Below are 16,106 nucleotides of genomic sequence, written 5' to 3'. Positions count from 1 at the left end.
ATAAAATAGTACTTTACACCACTGGTTACCTGCCGCCCTCATAAGGATGTGAGATGATGTCACACGGTCCATATGATACAGTAGCAGAGTTGTATAGCTGGAGTACTTGCCCATCAAGACATTGGTTCTTTAAATAGGCTTTATTCATAGATATGACAAACAAGATAACACCAATGAGCGGTCTCTCTGCCATTTGTCCACAACTCATCTGTAATGAATTCATATTTTTCTGTGTTCTGTTCCCGGAGATGAGTGGTTGGAAGAACATATTCACAGATTACATGTTGTTTTGTTTTTTTTCAGGCATGGAATGGTTAGGTTGCGGTAAGGGTTCAGGTTTGGTTTAGCCATACAGCCAGTCATGTCTGTACAGTGAGAACAGGCAGATCAGTGACGTACCACACGCCCCCGCAAGTAGGGGGGGGGGGGCACAGTCTCCAGTTGAATCCAGGTGAAAGCTATGATACCGCCCCCTTAAATCCACTTTAATCAGTTCAGATAAAGAGAAGGAGACAGGTTAAAGAAGGATTTTTAGACCTTGAGACATGGATTGTGTATGTGTAGAATTGCAGGCAATTTGCTTTAAAACAGCAACATTTCTTCTCAGCCTAATGGCAACATTAGTAGAGTAGCTATAAAACTGCATATTTTTCTCCTTCCCCTCTGGCAAAATGTGTTGAATTGTAGGAAGTTAGCTGTTTCCCTGCCCTTGTTTAGACCGCAAAACTGCAGTACGCCATTGAGGCAGATAGTAGATTTACTATCTTGAGAACAGGTAAATGGTCAAAATAATATTATTATTGGTATGTTTAAGGGAAAGGGGGATAAGGGAGGTACATTTAGAGGGGGGGAGTTGAATCACAAATAAAGGGAGAGGAGATGCGGTTAAGGGAGCGTGTTTGTGCCGTCAGTAAAAAAATGTTTTAAAATTGTACTGCATCAAGGGACATAAACGTAGGCATAGTCAACTCTGGTATCATCATAAAATAACATCTGGACCAAACATTTGTTAGTGAGTCAGTCCTTCACTGAAGTGTAAATGAGAATTCCTGTCCCCTGTAAAGCAGTTGAACTACAGTGACCTCTCCTGACATGTCTCCATCTATCTGATCCTGCCCAAGCTGATGGAGTTTAGGAGTTGTGTTTGGCATGTATACGTGTGTACGTACATGCATACAGAACAAAAATATAAACACAACATGTAAGTGTTGGTCCCATGTTTCATGAGCTGAAATAAGATTCCAGAAATATTCCATATGCACTAAAAGCTGATTTCACAAAAGGTTTTTCATACAACACAATGCCACAGGTGTCTCAAGTTGAGGGAGCATGCAATTGGCATCTTAACTGCACGAATGTCCATAAAAGCTGTTTCCAGAGAATTTGTGAACTTCTTAACCATAAGCCACCTCCAATATCATTTTAGAGAATTTGGCAGTACGTCCAACCGGCCCCACAACAGCAGACCAGGTGTAACCACGCCAGCCTAGGACCTCCACATCCAGCTTCTTCAACTGCGGGATCGTCGGAGACCAGCCACTCGGACAGTTGATGAAACTGTGGGTTTGCACAACCAAAGAATTCCTGCACAAACTGTCAGAAACCATCTCAGGGAAACTCATCGGCGTACTCATCGTCCTCACCAGGGTCTTGACCTGACTGCAGTTCGGTGTTGTAACCGACTTCAGTGGGCAAATGATCACCTTCGATGGCCACTGGCATGCTGGAGACGTGCGTTCTTCATGGATGAATCCCGGGTTCAACTGTACCTGGCAGATGGCAGACGTGTATGGCGTTGTGTGGGCGAGTTGTTTGCTGATGTCAACATTGTGAACAGAGTGCCACATGGTGGCAGTGGTGTTATAGTATGAGCAGTCATAAGCTACGGACAACGAACACAATTTCAATTTACATCTTTGAATGTACAGAAATACCGTGAGGAGATCCTGAGGCCGGCCCATTAATCTGCCATCCCCCCTCATGTTTCAGCATGGTAAAGCACGGCCACATGTCGCAGGGACCTATTCATGATTCCTGCAAGCTGAACATTTCCCACTTCTTCCATGGCCTGCATACTCAAGACGTTACCCATTGAGCAAGTTTGGGATGCTCTGGATTGACGTGTACAACAGCGTGTTCCATTTCCCGCCAATATTCAGCAACTTCGCACAGCCATTGTAGGAGTGGGACAACATTGCACAGGACACAATCTACAGCCTGATCAACTCTATGTGAAGGAGATTTCATGCTGCGTTAGGCAAATGGTCACACCAGACACTATTTTATTTTATCCATGCCCCTACCTTTTTGTAAGACATCTGTGACCAACAGATGCATATCTGTATTCCCAGTCATGTGAAATCCATAGATTAGAGCCTAATTAATTTATTTCAATTGACTGGTTTCCTTATAAACTGTAAAATCTTAAATTGGTTATTTTTGCTCCGTGAAGTTACAGTACATATCCCTTGTTTACTCTTCCCTAGTGACTGGATGTCCCCACAGATTAGTTAGACAAAAGGATAACAGTGATGTGGCACCCTGTCAGCCACAATGGGAGAGATCTGTAATCTACTTAACATTTGATATTCATAGGTCATATTTCAAACATTGGAAGACATGTCATTTCATGACTGGTAATGTCCTCCCTCGTCAATAAAGCGTGTTCATACCATTGACGGTACTAGAAGATCAGTTCATACTGGAGTCATCTTGTCCCTCTGGTGGGTAGAAGTGGTCCCTGCAGCTCAAGTCAGAGGAACACGAGTTTTAACCCAACCATTGTGGCTGAAGTAGAACAAGGACTAACTAAATACTGGAATTATGCCATTTGATACAAAAACAAGGATAGAGCATAACATGTTAATTCTTACTAATCTAATTATGTGTGGGACAATGACTCACGAACATGTTTTACTTGAATGTCAGAATGAGTTTATGTACAATAGGACAGAAACAAAACATTGCCTCAATTCATAAATACTTCTCCACAACTGGTTGTACAGTGCTATGATTGTAAAGTATATGCATCACTGGATGTGTTCAGGTGTCCCCAGAACAGTACCAGGTGCCTGAAAAGGCTCAGTGATAATAAATCTTCTGTATTACAATCTTCCAAGATCAGCGACAAATACAAGGAAATGGAACACAACTTATGCACACCCTCAACACCATGGTTCTCTCCCTCATAACCAATTAGAACTGACGTAGTGAGAGGAGAGAAGGCCTGGAGTCCATACCAGTCTGTGCTAATGAGCTGAGGCAGTCCTCGGTTCTTTACTCTTGCAGTGATGGGAGGAGTATGGGAGTGGAGGAGCATAGCAACACTATGGGGGATCTTAGAAGCGGAGCCAGTACATGGCACTGCGCATCCTGTTGTAGTCAGGCAGCTGCTCAATGGGGCCTGTACAACAGAGAGAAACAGATGAGAGAAGGATAGAGTTCGGACTTCCAGACTCTATCCTAGACAAGAGGATAAAGGTGCAAAGGCTGCTTGGAAGGAATATTGATGTGTGGTAACTAGGGATGCACATTTCTGTAAATTTCTCTACCGAATTACCAACCATCATTAACCGGTCAACAAACTGAATTTTTTCCCAATGAAAAATTGTGACCAACAAACTATGCATGCATACAAGGAACTGACATTTTTCATTAAGAGCTTAATGGAAACATGCAACAATAACAAGCCTATTGTCTTAGTCAAAAGACTAGAGCCTATTATTTAACATCCACCTCCTGTAATGAAGCAGACAATTTAACATTCGCCAAAATGCAATAGCGGGCCAACACTGTTCTGAACAGCGCACCCAAGGCTCCCGAGTAGTGCAACGGTCTAAGGCACTGCATCTCAGTGTTAGCAGACATCACTACAGGCCCTGATTCGATCCCGGGCTGCATCACAACCGGCCGTGATCGGGCGTCCGAAAGGGCGGCACACAATTGGCCCGGGGTCATCCGGGTTAGGGGCAGGTTTGGCCGGGGTAGGCCGCCGTCATAGAATAAGAATTTGTTCTTAACCGACTTCCTAGTTAAAATGAAGGTTAAATAAAAATGTAACTTAATGTGAGCAATTCCATATTAGAAATCTCAGAAACAGAGGGATTCTAATAGCAACAAGTACAATGGGTTGTTAGGATGGGGTTGTTAATATGACTAGGATTGTGCTTCTGGACAACAAAAATAAGTTATGAAAACCAATAGAACAGGAGAGAATTGCTGGTTAATGTCAAGAGGAACTCTTTATAAAATAATTGCCTCCACTTTTCTATGGCTGGATTTTGGCAAGGCTACTTTGAAGCAAGGTAAGAATTGCCTCTATGAACTAAAGTAAAACGTTCAGGTTTCAAACAATTCTACTGCCTCAAGGTCACATTGCAAAGTGGCGTGTGACACGCTGATAGCCTCCTGTTGACTATGGTCTACACACGTGAATGGGAGGTGCGCTTTATGTGTTGAGATGGAGAAATAAAGTAGCTCTAAAATCACAGCCATCAACAGTTACACTCGATTGCATTTAGAATAGTTATTTGTTGCGCAATGACTGGGCTTACGAAAGCACATTTCACTCCTGTACCGGCTTTTTGAGGAGCTGCTCTTGTGCGGTCTGACAGGTGATAGGCTATTCCGTTTCTCAAACTAGGCTCTGTATGCCGTGCGCATGTGATAAGATTATTATTTTGTTTTTTAAACCTAGAGACCGATAAGCATGACCAGTCAAATGTATATTTCGGCAGCTAACCGATTTAAGTCAACATCCCTAGTGGTAACTTACCAACAGCAGACACGGCGGGACACTTGTCATAGATGTATTTGGAGCAGATGTCACGCACCATCTTGGGCGTCACAGCCTGAGGGGGAGACAGGGACAGAGGTGGTAGGAAGAATATGGGTGAGCGCGGTGGGGGTCGGGGGAAAAAAAAAGAGGCGCAGAAGTAGCACCCTCTAGGTGGTAGGAGGGTGTAACAGCCGTATGTGTGGTGCAGAGAAGGGGGTTGTACTCACGTTGATGCGGGCATCCCACTCGGCCAGAGGGATACGGCGGCCGTAGTTCAGGACATGTCTGCCGATGTCATCACATATCGGTGTCGTTCCTACAGGAGAGCAGTAAGGCAGTGTTAGTGGGGACCAAGGAGTACTAGTGCACCATGTCATCCCCAGTACCAAACCAACATCAACGTGGAAAAAAAACCAGCACATTTCTATGTTTTGTAGTAAGAGGAAGATGGGTGTTTCCAATGAAAATCAACCAATTAGTAGGCATCACCTACTCACAATTGGTTAAAATCACATGATGCATACCGATGTCATTGGAAACATATCTTCCTCTTTCAATACAAAAACAAACACGCCATTTCTAAACATGTTGATGTTGGGGTGGTGCTGGAGATGAGAACATTTCTGAAATGGCCATTGAAGTTTCTTATGGGCTACATGAGGTAAAGATTTTACCGTTGAGCTGTCCCACCAGGCTGGCCTTGAGGGCATTCTTGGCTCTGGCAATGTCACTCTCTGTCACTGTGGTGCACAAGTTCATCCTTCAGGGAGAGAAAGAAAAAGGCGGGTCAATACCATCAAATTGAATAGGTAGAAGGACACAGGCTGAGGACAAGTGTTCGACCCAGACTGCATCCATGTGTAGCGCTTGAGTGTACGCATTGTAAATCCCAACTAACCATGCGTTCTGTGACCAGTGCATCATGTCGTCGATGTGGTGTTTGTCGGTGACAAAGTAGATGCCCAGCAGACCAGTGTCGCTGTAAGAGGAGTGGAAGGCCTGGAAGCTGTGGCACAGACTCTCCTCTGAGGCTAGACGAGCCAGGCGGCTGCTCAGGTGCTTTCCACCACCGAAAGTGATGTCATAGCTGCCAATGATGGAGTTGGCCACCATGAGAGGCACAATGTCTGGGCTGGCGGCACTGGCACCCTCCACAGCGATGGCAATGTGTGCCAGGGGCATATCGTCATCACGCATGCGGATCTACAAAGAGGGAGACAACGCAGGGTTAACAATATGAACAATCTAAATAAAACGAAGAAAAGCTCCGGGCCTCCCGAGTGGCGCAGCAGTCTAAGGCACTGCATCACTACAGCCTGGGGTTCCATCCCGTTACCGGGAATCCAACAATTGTCCCAGCGTCGTCTGGGTTAGGGGAGGGTTTGGCCGGGGGAGGGCTTTACTTGGCTCATCACGCTCTAGTCGACTCCTTGTGGCGGGCCAGGCGCCTGCAGGCTGACTTCGATCATCAGCTAAACGGTGTTTCCTCGGTCACATTGACGCTTTTGGGTTAAGGGAACTAGTGTCAAGAAGCAGTTTGGCGGGTCGTATTACAGGTCACATGACTCATGATTCGCCTCTCTCGAGCCCATTTGGAGAGTTCCAGCAATGAGACAAGATTGTAATCAAGAAAAAGGGGGTAAAGGTGACAAAGAATAAAACCTGATGGGATACCTGCACCCTTGTTCAGACATTTGTAAATTCAGACACAGAGACCGGAGCGTTCCTCACCTCGCTGCCAGAGAAGCGGCAGGGGGACAGAACAGGCACAGCATCATCCTCGTACTCAAAGGAAACGCCACTGAAGTGCTGCTTGGCCAACCCAACCAGCTCCTCGTGAGTCACACCTACACAGGAGACAGGCAGTGAGCCGTTACAAACAAGGACGAGATTACACACACACAAAACAATCAGGGCCGGTTTATATTTGCATATTATACCTCTCTACACAGCCTTAACATGGCAGTGGTAATGTATGGGAGACATACCTCCAGCAGCTGCCAGCACCATGCGGGGGGCCTTGTAGTGGCTGCTGATGAAATCTACCAGATCCTGTCGACTCAAAGTCCTGAAGGGAAGAGACAGATCTAAACTAACTCGGGAGTGCTGTGAAGTGTAACAGGATGCTGTAACGGGTATGTGGGACTTTCCCTAGTGTTTTGGCTTGGCCCTAGCATGCTCTGACCCAATAAGATTCCCTGGTAGACTCAAGGTGTGTGTACCTGGCGTTTTGGGATGGCCCCAGAACACTGTGTCCTAAGGGGGTGCCCTGGAAAGCTGTAGCGTGCAGCAGGTCCAGACACACGTCCTGCAGACTGCCCTCCACCTCCTCCAGCTCTTTCAGTACTACACTCCTCTGCTGCTCAATGTCAGCCTCGCTCAGGACATTGCTCTGCAGCACCTCGGATAACAGCGCCACCGCTGGGAATAGAGTACTGATTCAGTACACACACACACACACATATATATACACACATAGCCACGACAATAACTAGAGGACATGCACAGTAAACTATACTGAACAAAAATAAACATGTAAAGTGTTGGTCCCATGTTTCATGAGCTGAAATAATAGATCTCAGAAATGTTCTATACGCACAAATGTTTACATCCCTATTAGTGAGCATTTCTCCTTTGCCAATGTAACCCATCCACCTGGCAGGTGTGGCATATCAAACAGCGTGATCATTACACCGGCACCTTGTACTGGGGACAATAAAAGGCCACTCTAAAATGTGCAGATGTCACAACACAATGCCATAGGTGTCTCAAGTTGAGGGAGGGTGCAACTGGCATGCTGACTACAGGAATGTCAACTAGAGCTGTTGCCAGAGAATGTAATGTTAATTTCACTACCATAAACTGCCTCCAAAATAGTTTTAGAGAACTTGGCAGGGAGTCCAACCGGCCTCACAACCACAGGCCAGGACCGCCACATCCAGCTGCATCACCTGCGGGATCGTCTGAGGGGGGTGTGAGGGGTGATGAGTATTGGTTTAATAAAGCCCGTTTGAGGAGAAACTCATTCTGATTGGCTGGGCCTGGCTGCTAAGTGGGTAGGCCTATGCCCTCAAATGGCCCTTGCACAGTCATGTGAAATCCATAGATGAGGGCCTAATTCATTCATTTCAATTGACTGATTTCCTTACGAACTGTAACTAAGTCAAATTGTTGCTTTTACTTTTGTTCAGTATAATTGACCAAAAGGCAACAGGTGCTTAACAACTACAGTGGATTCGGAAAGTATCCAGACCCCTTCATGTTTTCCACATTTTGTCACGTTAGTCTTATTCTTAAATTTATAAAATTACATATTTACCTAAATCTACACACAATACCCAATAATGACCAAGCAAGAACAGGTTTTTCAAAAAGTATTCAGGCCCTTTGCTATGAGACTTGAAAATGAGCTCAGGTGCATCATGTTTCCATTGATCATCCTTGAGATGTTTCTACAACTTGATTGGAGTCCACCTGTTGTAAATTCAATTGATTGGTCCTACAGTTGACAGTGCATGTCAGAGCAAAAACCAAGCCATGAGGTCAAAGGAATTGTCTGTAGAGCGCAGAGACAGGATTGTGTCGAGGCACAGATCTGGGAAAGGGTACAAAACCTTTTCTGCAGCGTTCAAGGTCCCCAAGAATACAAGAAGGGTCTTGGTCAAGGAGGAAGCCGCCACTCAGAAAAATGATGATGAAAACCTGTTCCAGAGCGCTCAGGAATTCAGACTGGGGCAAAGGTTCACCTTCCAAAAGGACAACGACACTAAGCACACAGTCAATACAACGCAGGAGTGGCCTCAGGACAAGTCTCTGAATGTCCTTAAGAGGCCCAGCCAGAGCCCGGACTTGAACCCGATCGAACATCTCTGGAGAGACCTGAAAATAGCTGCCGTGACGCTTCCCATCCAAACTGACAAGAGCTTGAGAGGATCGCTGCCAAAGGTGCTCCAACAAAGTACTGAGTAAAGGGTCTGAATACTTATGTAAATGTAATTGTCTAAAAAAAAAAAGTTTTTGTGTTGTCATTATGGGTTATTGTGTGTAGATCTGATGAGGGGAAAAAACAATGATCCGTTTTAGAATTAGGCTGTAATGTAACAAAATGTGTGAAAGGTGATGGGGTCTGAATACTTTCCGAATGCACTGTATATACGCAAACACACTTGCTCAATCTCTATGACGAGGGGCTTATAAAGAACCCCACATACACACCACTGAATTATCACATCTTATAAACAGTCTCCATTCCTTATTCCTGTCTCATTGTGTCTGCAGGTGTCTGGTTGGCTCACCTTTGGGCAGGTCCTTGGCCAGGGTCTTCATGTAGTAGGCAGTGTGCTCCCGGGAAGTGTATGCACTCAGGTGAGCACCCATGGACTCCACCTGATGCTCCAGGGCCATCTGGGGGTGCTTCTTTGTCCCCTGGGGAAAAGAAACAAAGGGAAAAGGGGGAGAACAAAAAAAGTGTAAAATGCTTTTGGGACAGTCTGGTGCAGCAGTTAAGTGTGAAATCTCTTATGAGACTCAAGGTAGATTGCACAGATGTCACAGCTGTTATGTACCTTGAAAGCCATATGCTCCAGGAAGAACCCAGCTCCATTGTTCTTCTCAGTCTCGTAGCGACTTCCACAGCTGATCCACAACCCAACCTGAGAGAGTACAGGTGGAACTTATACCATGCTGCGCAAACAGACAGTCAGGTTCATCTGAAATGTGACTGTATTACACAATGTTTCCCAAAACCATTAAGAACAGTACTTAAATTGTATAATCAATGACACAGCAGAGGTCCTTACAGTGCATGTGCCGTGTCCAGTCTCCTCGGATGCGATCCTCAGGCCATTGTCCAGGGCAGTGAGACGGGTCTCCGGAGCTCCTAGAGGGCTCTGGGCGTAGGTCACCGTCGCCTGGCCACGCCGTAGAGACAGCAGGATGGGCTAGAGGGAGAGGATAGTCAGCTGTGAATAGATTCTTCAGCAAATAGTAAATTAATTTGGTTGTGTTGATAAAGACTACAGCTGGTGTACGGATTACATGTATGAAATTGCTGAAATAATTTGTAGTAATGGGATGAAGAGACAGCAAAATATTATTTTTTTACCAACTCAATGTCATCATGGCCAACAAAAAGGTTAAATGGACAAGAGAAAGTGCTTGTGGGGTGATCTGCTGACTTGATCCCACAATAAGTGATAGCTACCAATTTACACGTACAGCCTGTCGACCTTGCTAGCTAATACGTTGGGGGTAACAGTGAGGGGCTATTTTTTTATCTTCAGTGAGGGTCCGTCAAGAAAACACTTAACCGGTTAGCTAGCATAGCAGCCCACTACAGTTTGAAGTCAAACTAAACTTCATAGTTAGCTAAGATCATATAATGACTTTCTAGCGAGTTCAACTTAACATATGGCCAGTGGAATGTGATTACCAGTCAGCAAAGCAACTGGTCGACTACTAAAGTATACTGTCATCATTTAGCAGGACAAGAGGTAACCAACATCTGCTAGCTAACTGGTTAACGATTGGCCGAATAGCTAACGTTAAGGACAACGTTAATGACAATGACCTTGGGTTAGTTCTTAAAATCGAATAAACCCAGGTATAGGTTAACTAACATGATGTCAACATTTCCACTCATATTACGTAATCTACAGCGATGTGTTGCGCCTTTCCTGCCAGTTGACCTTGCGCTAACTCCAATATAATGCTTACCGGCTAGCTATCACTTTGTCTGTATACAGCCACGGGCTTACTTTTTTTCGCTGTGGTGAAGGAAATGCAGATACCAACCAACAACTTTATTTTCCTTTGCAGACCCCTCAAATGCCAAGATGTTCCTGAATACTTACGCTACGTGCTTTGGCTAGGGCTCGACCCACCGTGCTCCCGACTCGGCACACGGACGCTGCCATCTTTTCCAGGCAAATAAAGAAAGATCAGCTGCGCGCACGTTCCGCAACGTGGACGCCCGCGAAGTCCTTGTATAGAACTGTGACGTCAGCGGTTCACGCAGGCAGCAGCGCCAGCAAGTCGGACAAAGGCTACACTACACTGTAGCAGCATACACTTTTATCTAAATGACAGTAGCATTTCTGTATAATAAACAATCTAGCTAAGTGGATTCGATACTGACTTTATTAGGCCTACAATGACTGGTTGCAAAAAACTGCTTAAAACATTAGGCAACAGTAGTCCAATACCCCCCTCTGTCAGGAGCTCTTGTAAGTTCCCCTCCATGCACATATGGTCATGATCACCTTATGGGTGAGGTTCTGGTGCCTGGAGATGTTCTGGAACCTGATCCCAGCATAGGGTACCAGAGGAGTGGGCACAAACAGGGCAGGGGGCTCCTTGTCTGGGTCTTGAAGGTTGATGGCCTCCAGAGGAAGGAAATGGCTTTTGTAATTATCAGGGACAGCAGGGGGCTTATAAACCTGGGGCCTTATAACCGGGGGTGTCCATCAGCAGTCCATGGTATGGGACTGGGTGACAGATGGAGGGAGTTGACAAGGCTCAGGCGCTGCAAACTCCAGGACTCTCCGGCCAGGAGCCTCTCAGGAGACAGTAGGGGCTGGACTCTGATGACAGAGGTGAGGTGTCGTACCACAGCCTTCAGCCACCTCTTAGAAGAGGCCGGCTTGGGTTTCTCTGCCACAGCCTCGTTGTCCTTCCTTTGGTGATGCCGTCTGGTTCGAGGCTCTGGGGAATTGGATGTTTTTTTAGGATGACGGCGGGCCATTTGATCTGAGAGCCCCCAACAAGGAGGTTGACCCCCATATACTGAGGCACCTCCCTATTGCCTATAGACAGAGAGCAAGAGAGAACATCTGTATAACCTCTTATTCAGGGCAGAGGTAGTCTGGCTAACACCGAACTCTCAAAGTCCTTCTGACATCAGAGTCTGGAATGAATCTTTGGTGTCGGCACAATGTGTCGATAATGATTGGAGTTGTGCTTTTACTGGTTGCCTCCTCTGTCTTTCTCACTCAAACACCCACACACACAGCCTCCGAGTAAGATTTAGTGGTTCCCAGTCTTTAATTCAGGAAAACTTAGGTAAAAATGGATTTAAGTGCTACCAGAATGTTATATGTGCAACCAGAGGAAAAAAAACTAGACCACCTTTACTCCACACACAGGGATGTGTACAAAGCTGTCTCTCACCCTCCAAATGGCAAATCTGACCATAATTATATCCTCCTGCTTCCTGCTTACAAGCAAAAACTAAAGCAGGTAGTACCAGTGACTCGCTTATCAAGGAAGTGGTCAGATGACGCAGATGCTAAACTACAGGACTGTTTTGCTAGCACAGACCGGAATATGTTCTGGGATATGTTCTGGCAACATCAGCACTGACCTAAAGGCTAGAGGTGCCACTTTCAAGGAGTGGGGCTCTAGCCCGGACGCTTATAACAAATCCCGCTATGCCCTCCACCGAACCATCAAACAGGCAAAGCGTCAATACAGGACTAAGATTGAATCCTACTACACCGGCTCTGACGCTCGTCGGATGTGGCAGGGCTTGCAAACTATTACGTACTACAAAGGGAAGGACAGCCACGAGCTAGCTGCCCAGTGACGCGAGCCTACCAGATGGGCCAAATGCCTTTTATGCTCGCTTTGAGGCAAGCAACCCTGAATGCATGCATGAGAGCACCAGCTGTTCTGGACGACTGTGTGATCACGCTCTCTGTAGCCGATTTGAGTAAGGTCAACATAAACAGGTCAACATTCACAAGGCAGCAGGGCCAGACGGATTACCAGGACATGTACTCCAAGCATGCGCTGACCAACTGGCAAGTGTCTTCACTGACATTTTCAACCTGTCCCTGACCAAGTCTGTAATACTAACATGTTTCAAGCAGACCATCATAGTCCCAGTGCCCAAGAATGCCAAGGTAACCTGCCTACATGACAACCGACCTGTAGCACTCACGTCTGTAGCCATGAAGTGCTTTGAAAGGCTGGCTCACATCAATACCATTATCCCAGAAACACTAGACCCACTCCAATTTTCATACCACCCCAACAGATCACGCAATCTCTTGCACTCCACACTGCCCTTTCCCACCTGGACAAAAGGAACACCTACGTGAGAATGCTATTCATTGACTATAGCTCAGCGTACAACACCATAGTGCCCTCAAAGCTCATCACTAAGCTAAGGACTCTGGGACTAAACACCTCCCTCTGCAAATGAATCCTGGACTTACTGACGGCCCGCCCCCAGGTGGTAAGGATAGGTAACAACACATCTGCCACGCTGATCCTCAACATGTGGGCCCCTCAGGGGTGCGTGCTCAGACCCCTCCTTTACTCCCTGTCCACCCATGACTGCACGGCCAAGTGCAACTCCAACACCATCATTAAGTTTGCCGACGACACAACGATGAGACAGCCTATAGAGATGAGGTCAGAGACCTGGCAGTGTAGTGCCAAGTTAACAACCTCTACCTCAAAGTGATCAAGACAAAGGAGATGGACTACAGGAAAAGGAGGCGTAAGCACATCTCATTGACAGGGCTGCAGGGGAGCAGGTTGAGAGCTTCAAGTTCCTTGGTGTCCACATCACCAACGAACTATCATGGTCCAAATGTATTTATTTAACCTTTATTTAACTTGGCAAGTCAGCTACTCTTATTGTCAATGACGGCCTACACCGGCCAAACCCAAATGATTTGTGTGATGCCCCATGGGACTCCCAATCATGGCTGGATGTGATGCAGCCTGGATTCAAACCAGGTACTGTAGTGACTCCTCTTGCACTGAGATGCAGTGTCTTAGAACACTGCACCACTCAGGAGCCTTGCTACTGTTATTTTATTTGTTGCTCTTTAAATCTCAGACTGAAAAATCGTTTTGAACAGTCATCAACTTGGAATTCCAAGTTGTAAACTGGCATCTTTCTAGAACTCCGACTTTCTGAGAGGCTTTGAAGCCACTGGTCGGCCATATTGGCACTCCCCAGAAAAACTGTCCCCCATAGGAATGAATGGAATTCTACAGTATTTCAATTAAAGACAAAATTACATTTATTTAAGTATTTTTTTGTTGTAGTGGGGACAGTAAGATATAGCATAAAATCAAATGTAAACTTCTAGCTTACATAATATAATTTAAAAGTATGTATTAAGGTGTTCGTAATAGAATAAACATTGCAAAAACAAATGACATTAATAAATGCATTAAAACTACCCTTTCCTCACTAAAAGGCACACAACTCACCTGTTTGTATATCAGCTGAAAGCCCCCAGTGTGTACCCCTCGGTCCAGCCAGAGGTCCAGGTCCACCCAGGGAGTGTCCCCCTGCACGGCAGCACACAGGCATGTTGTCACTGCTGTAGAGGTGCCCGTGGTGGGGCTGGCGTTGATCTCTATCAGCCAAGGCATCGACCTATAGAATAAAATATGTTTAGCTATCTACCTTTTCACTCTTCACTGCCAATAATAACAAATACTGATGTAACTATGTGACATCCATAGAGATCCTATTAAATTGCTAGAGGAGAGATGTCAAACCTTCAAAGTTCCAGAATGGTCCGAAAATGGCAGCCACACTCCCAGTCAGAATGGGCGAGTTCGTTTTACACCGTTGCCCCAGGTAGCCGGAGTCTGTACCCCGGGCCATGCAAAACAAACTCTCCCTATGATAGAATGTCCTGTCAGAATGTCCTTGGGGGAAAACAACCCGTGGTTATATTTGTTACCACATTGGCCCACAGCAAAATCTTGACCTTTTTCCAAACAGAATTTTCTTGTGTGCTTGTTTTAGTCAATTATAAAACTATGGGTTAATTATAAAACAGTGGGTTAACTGCCTTGCTCAGGGGCAGAACGACAGTTTTTTACCTTGTCAGCTCGGGATTCGGTTATGGATTCGGTTACTGGCCCAAAGCTCTAACCACTATGCTACCTGCCCTCCCTGGAGTTAGAGATTCCTAAAATGAAAGGTGGGAGGTAAGAAGAGGAATATGAACAGAGGGGTATAGTCAGATAAATCGGGGTAGGAGAAAAGTATGGAAAACTAAAGGGATGAAAAGGCAGTGCTGTAAATCCCACCAAGACTAATGAAGTGACGCATTCCGTTAGAGGGGGGAAATAGGAAGATCAGAGAAAGAGGGTTTGGGATAGAGAACTTTAACTATTTGCACATTGTTACAACACTGTATAGAGACATAATATGACATTTGAAATGTCTTTATTCTTTTGGAACTTCTGTGAGTGTAATGTTTAGTGTACATTTGTATTTTTATTATCTACTTTACTTGCTTTGGCAATGTTAACATGTTTCCCATACCAATAAAGCCCTTGAATTCAGAGAGAGAGAGGGAGGGAGAGTATATCTACATCTCCTTAAGCATCACATACAGTATATGGACAGAAGGGTTGTGCTATTTTAGAATCTTAGCTTTACAGCTCCAGCTGTACTCCACCAGTACTTTGGTTGTCTGCGGTCTCTCTGGGTTGATGATGGGCAGGTTGAGGCTGTGCCTCACTCTTCCCTCACCAGGTGGCGCTGATACACACACATGTACATAAACACACAGTCAGATACAGTGGCTGTAATAACCACTTACTTTACAAGCTGTTTAAGTGTTACTGTAGGCCAAGTCTGTGTTTAGTATGAATGGCTAGTCAGAGTGTTAAGTGTCTGAGGGTCCTGCGTGCAGGCCTGCATGGTGTTTGCTGTTGGCCCTTCTCTGTGGTGAGGTTCAGCAGCATTGGAGTGCGTCGCTGGCACAGGGCTCTGCTCTGCCGGTGTTTACAGGGGTTTCCCTCCTAGAGGGTCTGAATCTGAGGAGGGAAAACAACTCCATCCATCTACATGGGGTTTGAGGTACATGTAGCAATTCAGTGTTCTAACGAAAGTTCTGTATTCAGTCAAAACAAAACACATTGCTGTGACAATGACGCGGAACAATTCGCAGAGTACTAACAAGTAAATAACATGACATGCTGCTAGACACTTCAAGGGAAGAATATAACATCATCACATCTCCATGTAGGCCTAATGTGCACAGCAGATAAATGTCATGAAGTTCACAAACCCCTGGGAGTGTAAATGAAACCTAAACCTTGACCTCTTCAGCCCAGGACCAAAAGAGCAAACAACCTATCCCTCAACGTAGACAAGCCTAAGGAGATGATTGTGGACTACAGGAAAAGTATGATCGAGCACACCCCCATTCTCATCGACGGGGCTGTAGTGGAGCAGGTTGAGAGCTTCAAGTTTCTCGGTGTCCACATCAAAATCACCCACCTGTAGCACGTGCTCAAGAAACTTGAAGCTCTCAACCTGCTCTCAACCTGCTCCACTACAGCCCCG

At 45.7% G+C, this 16,106-nt stretch overlaps 1 protein-coding gene across 3 annotated transcripts; it reads right to left on the bottom strand.

Moving 5' to 3' along the window:
- Nucleotides 1–2,917: 2,917 nt before the first annotated feature.
- LOC110527932 (cytochrome b-c1 complex subunit 1, mitochondrial) lies at nucleotides 2,918–15,548 on the bottom strand. Of its 3 annotated transcripts, XM_036983423.1 has the most exons (15): nucleotides 15,220–15,548; nucleotides 14,630–14,718; nucleotides 14,300–14,424; nucleotides 14,006–14,174; nucleotides 9,577–9,717; nucleotides 9,343–9,429; nucleotides 9,073–9,202; nucleotides 7,000–7,198; nucleotides 6,766–6,845; nucleotides 6,509–6,624; nucleotides 5,676–5,980; nucleotides 5,452–5,537; nucleotides 5,005–5,093; nucleotides 4,775–4,850; nucleotides 2,918–3,403 (listed from the first exon to the last, which is right to left on the bottom strand). In XM_036983423.1, exons 4-15 carry the CDS (start codon nucleotides 14,168–14,170, stop codon nucleotides 3,339–3,341), a joined length of 1,539 nt encoding a protein of 512 aa, XP_036839318.1. In that variant the 5' UTR covers nucleotides 14,171–14,174; nucleotides 14,300–14,424; nucleotides 14,630–14,718; nucleotides 15,220–15,548; the 3' UTR covers nucleotides 2,918–3,338. The 3 variants fall into 3 exon arrangements, with proteins under 3 accessions (XP_036839318.1, XP_036839319.1, XP_021465241.2); XM_036983424.1 differs by lacking the exons at nucleotides 14,630–14,718; nucleotides 15,220–15,548 and having other exon boundaries at nucleotides 14,300–14,431; XM_021609566.2 differs by lacking the exons at nucleotides 14,006–14,174; nucleotides 14,300–14,424; nucleotides 14,630–14,718; nucleotides 15,220–15,548 and adding an exon at nucleotides 10,630–10,780.
- Between the last annotated feature and the right edge of the window lie 558 nt (nucleotides 15,549–16,106).

This window comes from Oncorhynchus mykiss, chromosome 7, assembly GCF_013265735.2.
Source record: "Oncorhynchus mykiss isolate Arlee chromosome 7, USDA_OmykA_1.1, whole genome shotgun sequence".
Classification (NCBI taxonomy): domain Eukaryota; kingdom Metazoa; phylum Chordata; class Actinopteri; order Salmoniformes; family Salmonidae; genus Oncorhynchus; species Oncorhynchus mykiss.
Note: the sequence above shows the minus strand (reverse complement) of the source record. Positions and strands in the feature narration are given on the sequence as shown.

Bases quoted from the DNA above. Each gene is read 5' to 3' on its own strand.
- LOC110527932 (XM_036983423.1), bottom strand. From the start codon at position 14,170: ATGCCTTGGCTGATAGAGATCAACGCCAGCCCCACCACGGGCACCTCT. The intron at 5,094-5,451 runs GTAAAATCTTTA...GCTCTCCTGTAG, and splicing joins CCTGGTGGGACAGCTCAACG to GAACGACACCGATATGTGAT. The intron at 4,851-5,004 runs GTGAGTACAACC...TCTCCCCCTCAG, and splicing joins AGTGGGATGCCCGCATCAAC to GCTGTGACGCCCAAGATGGT.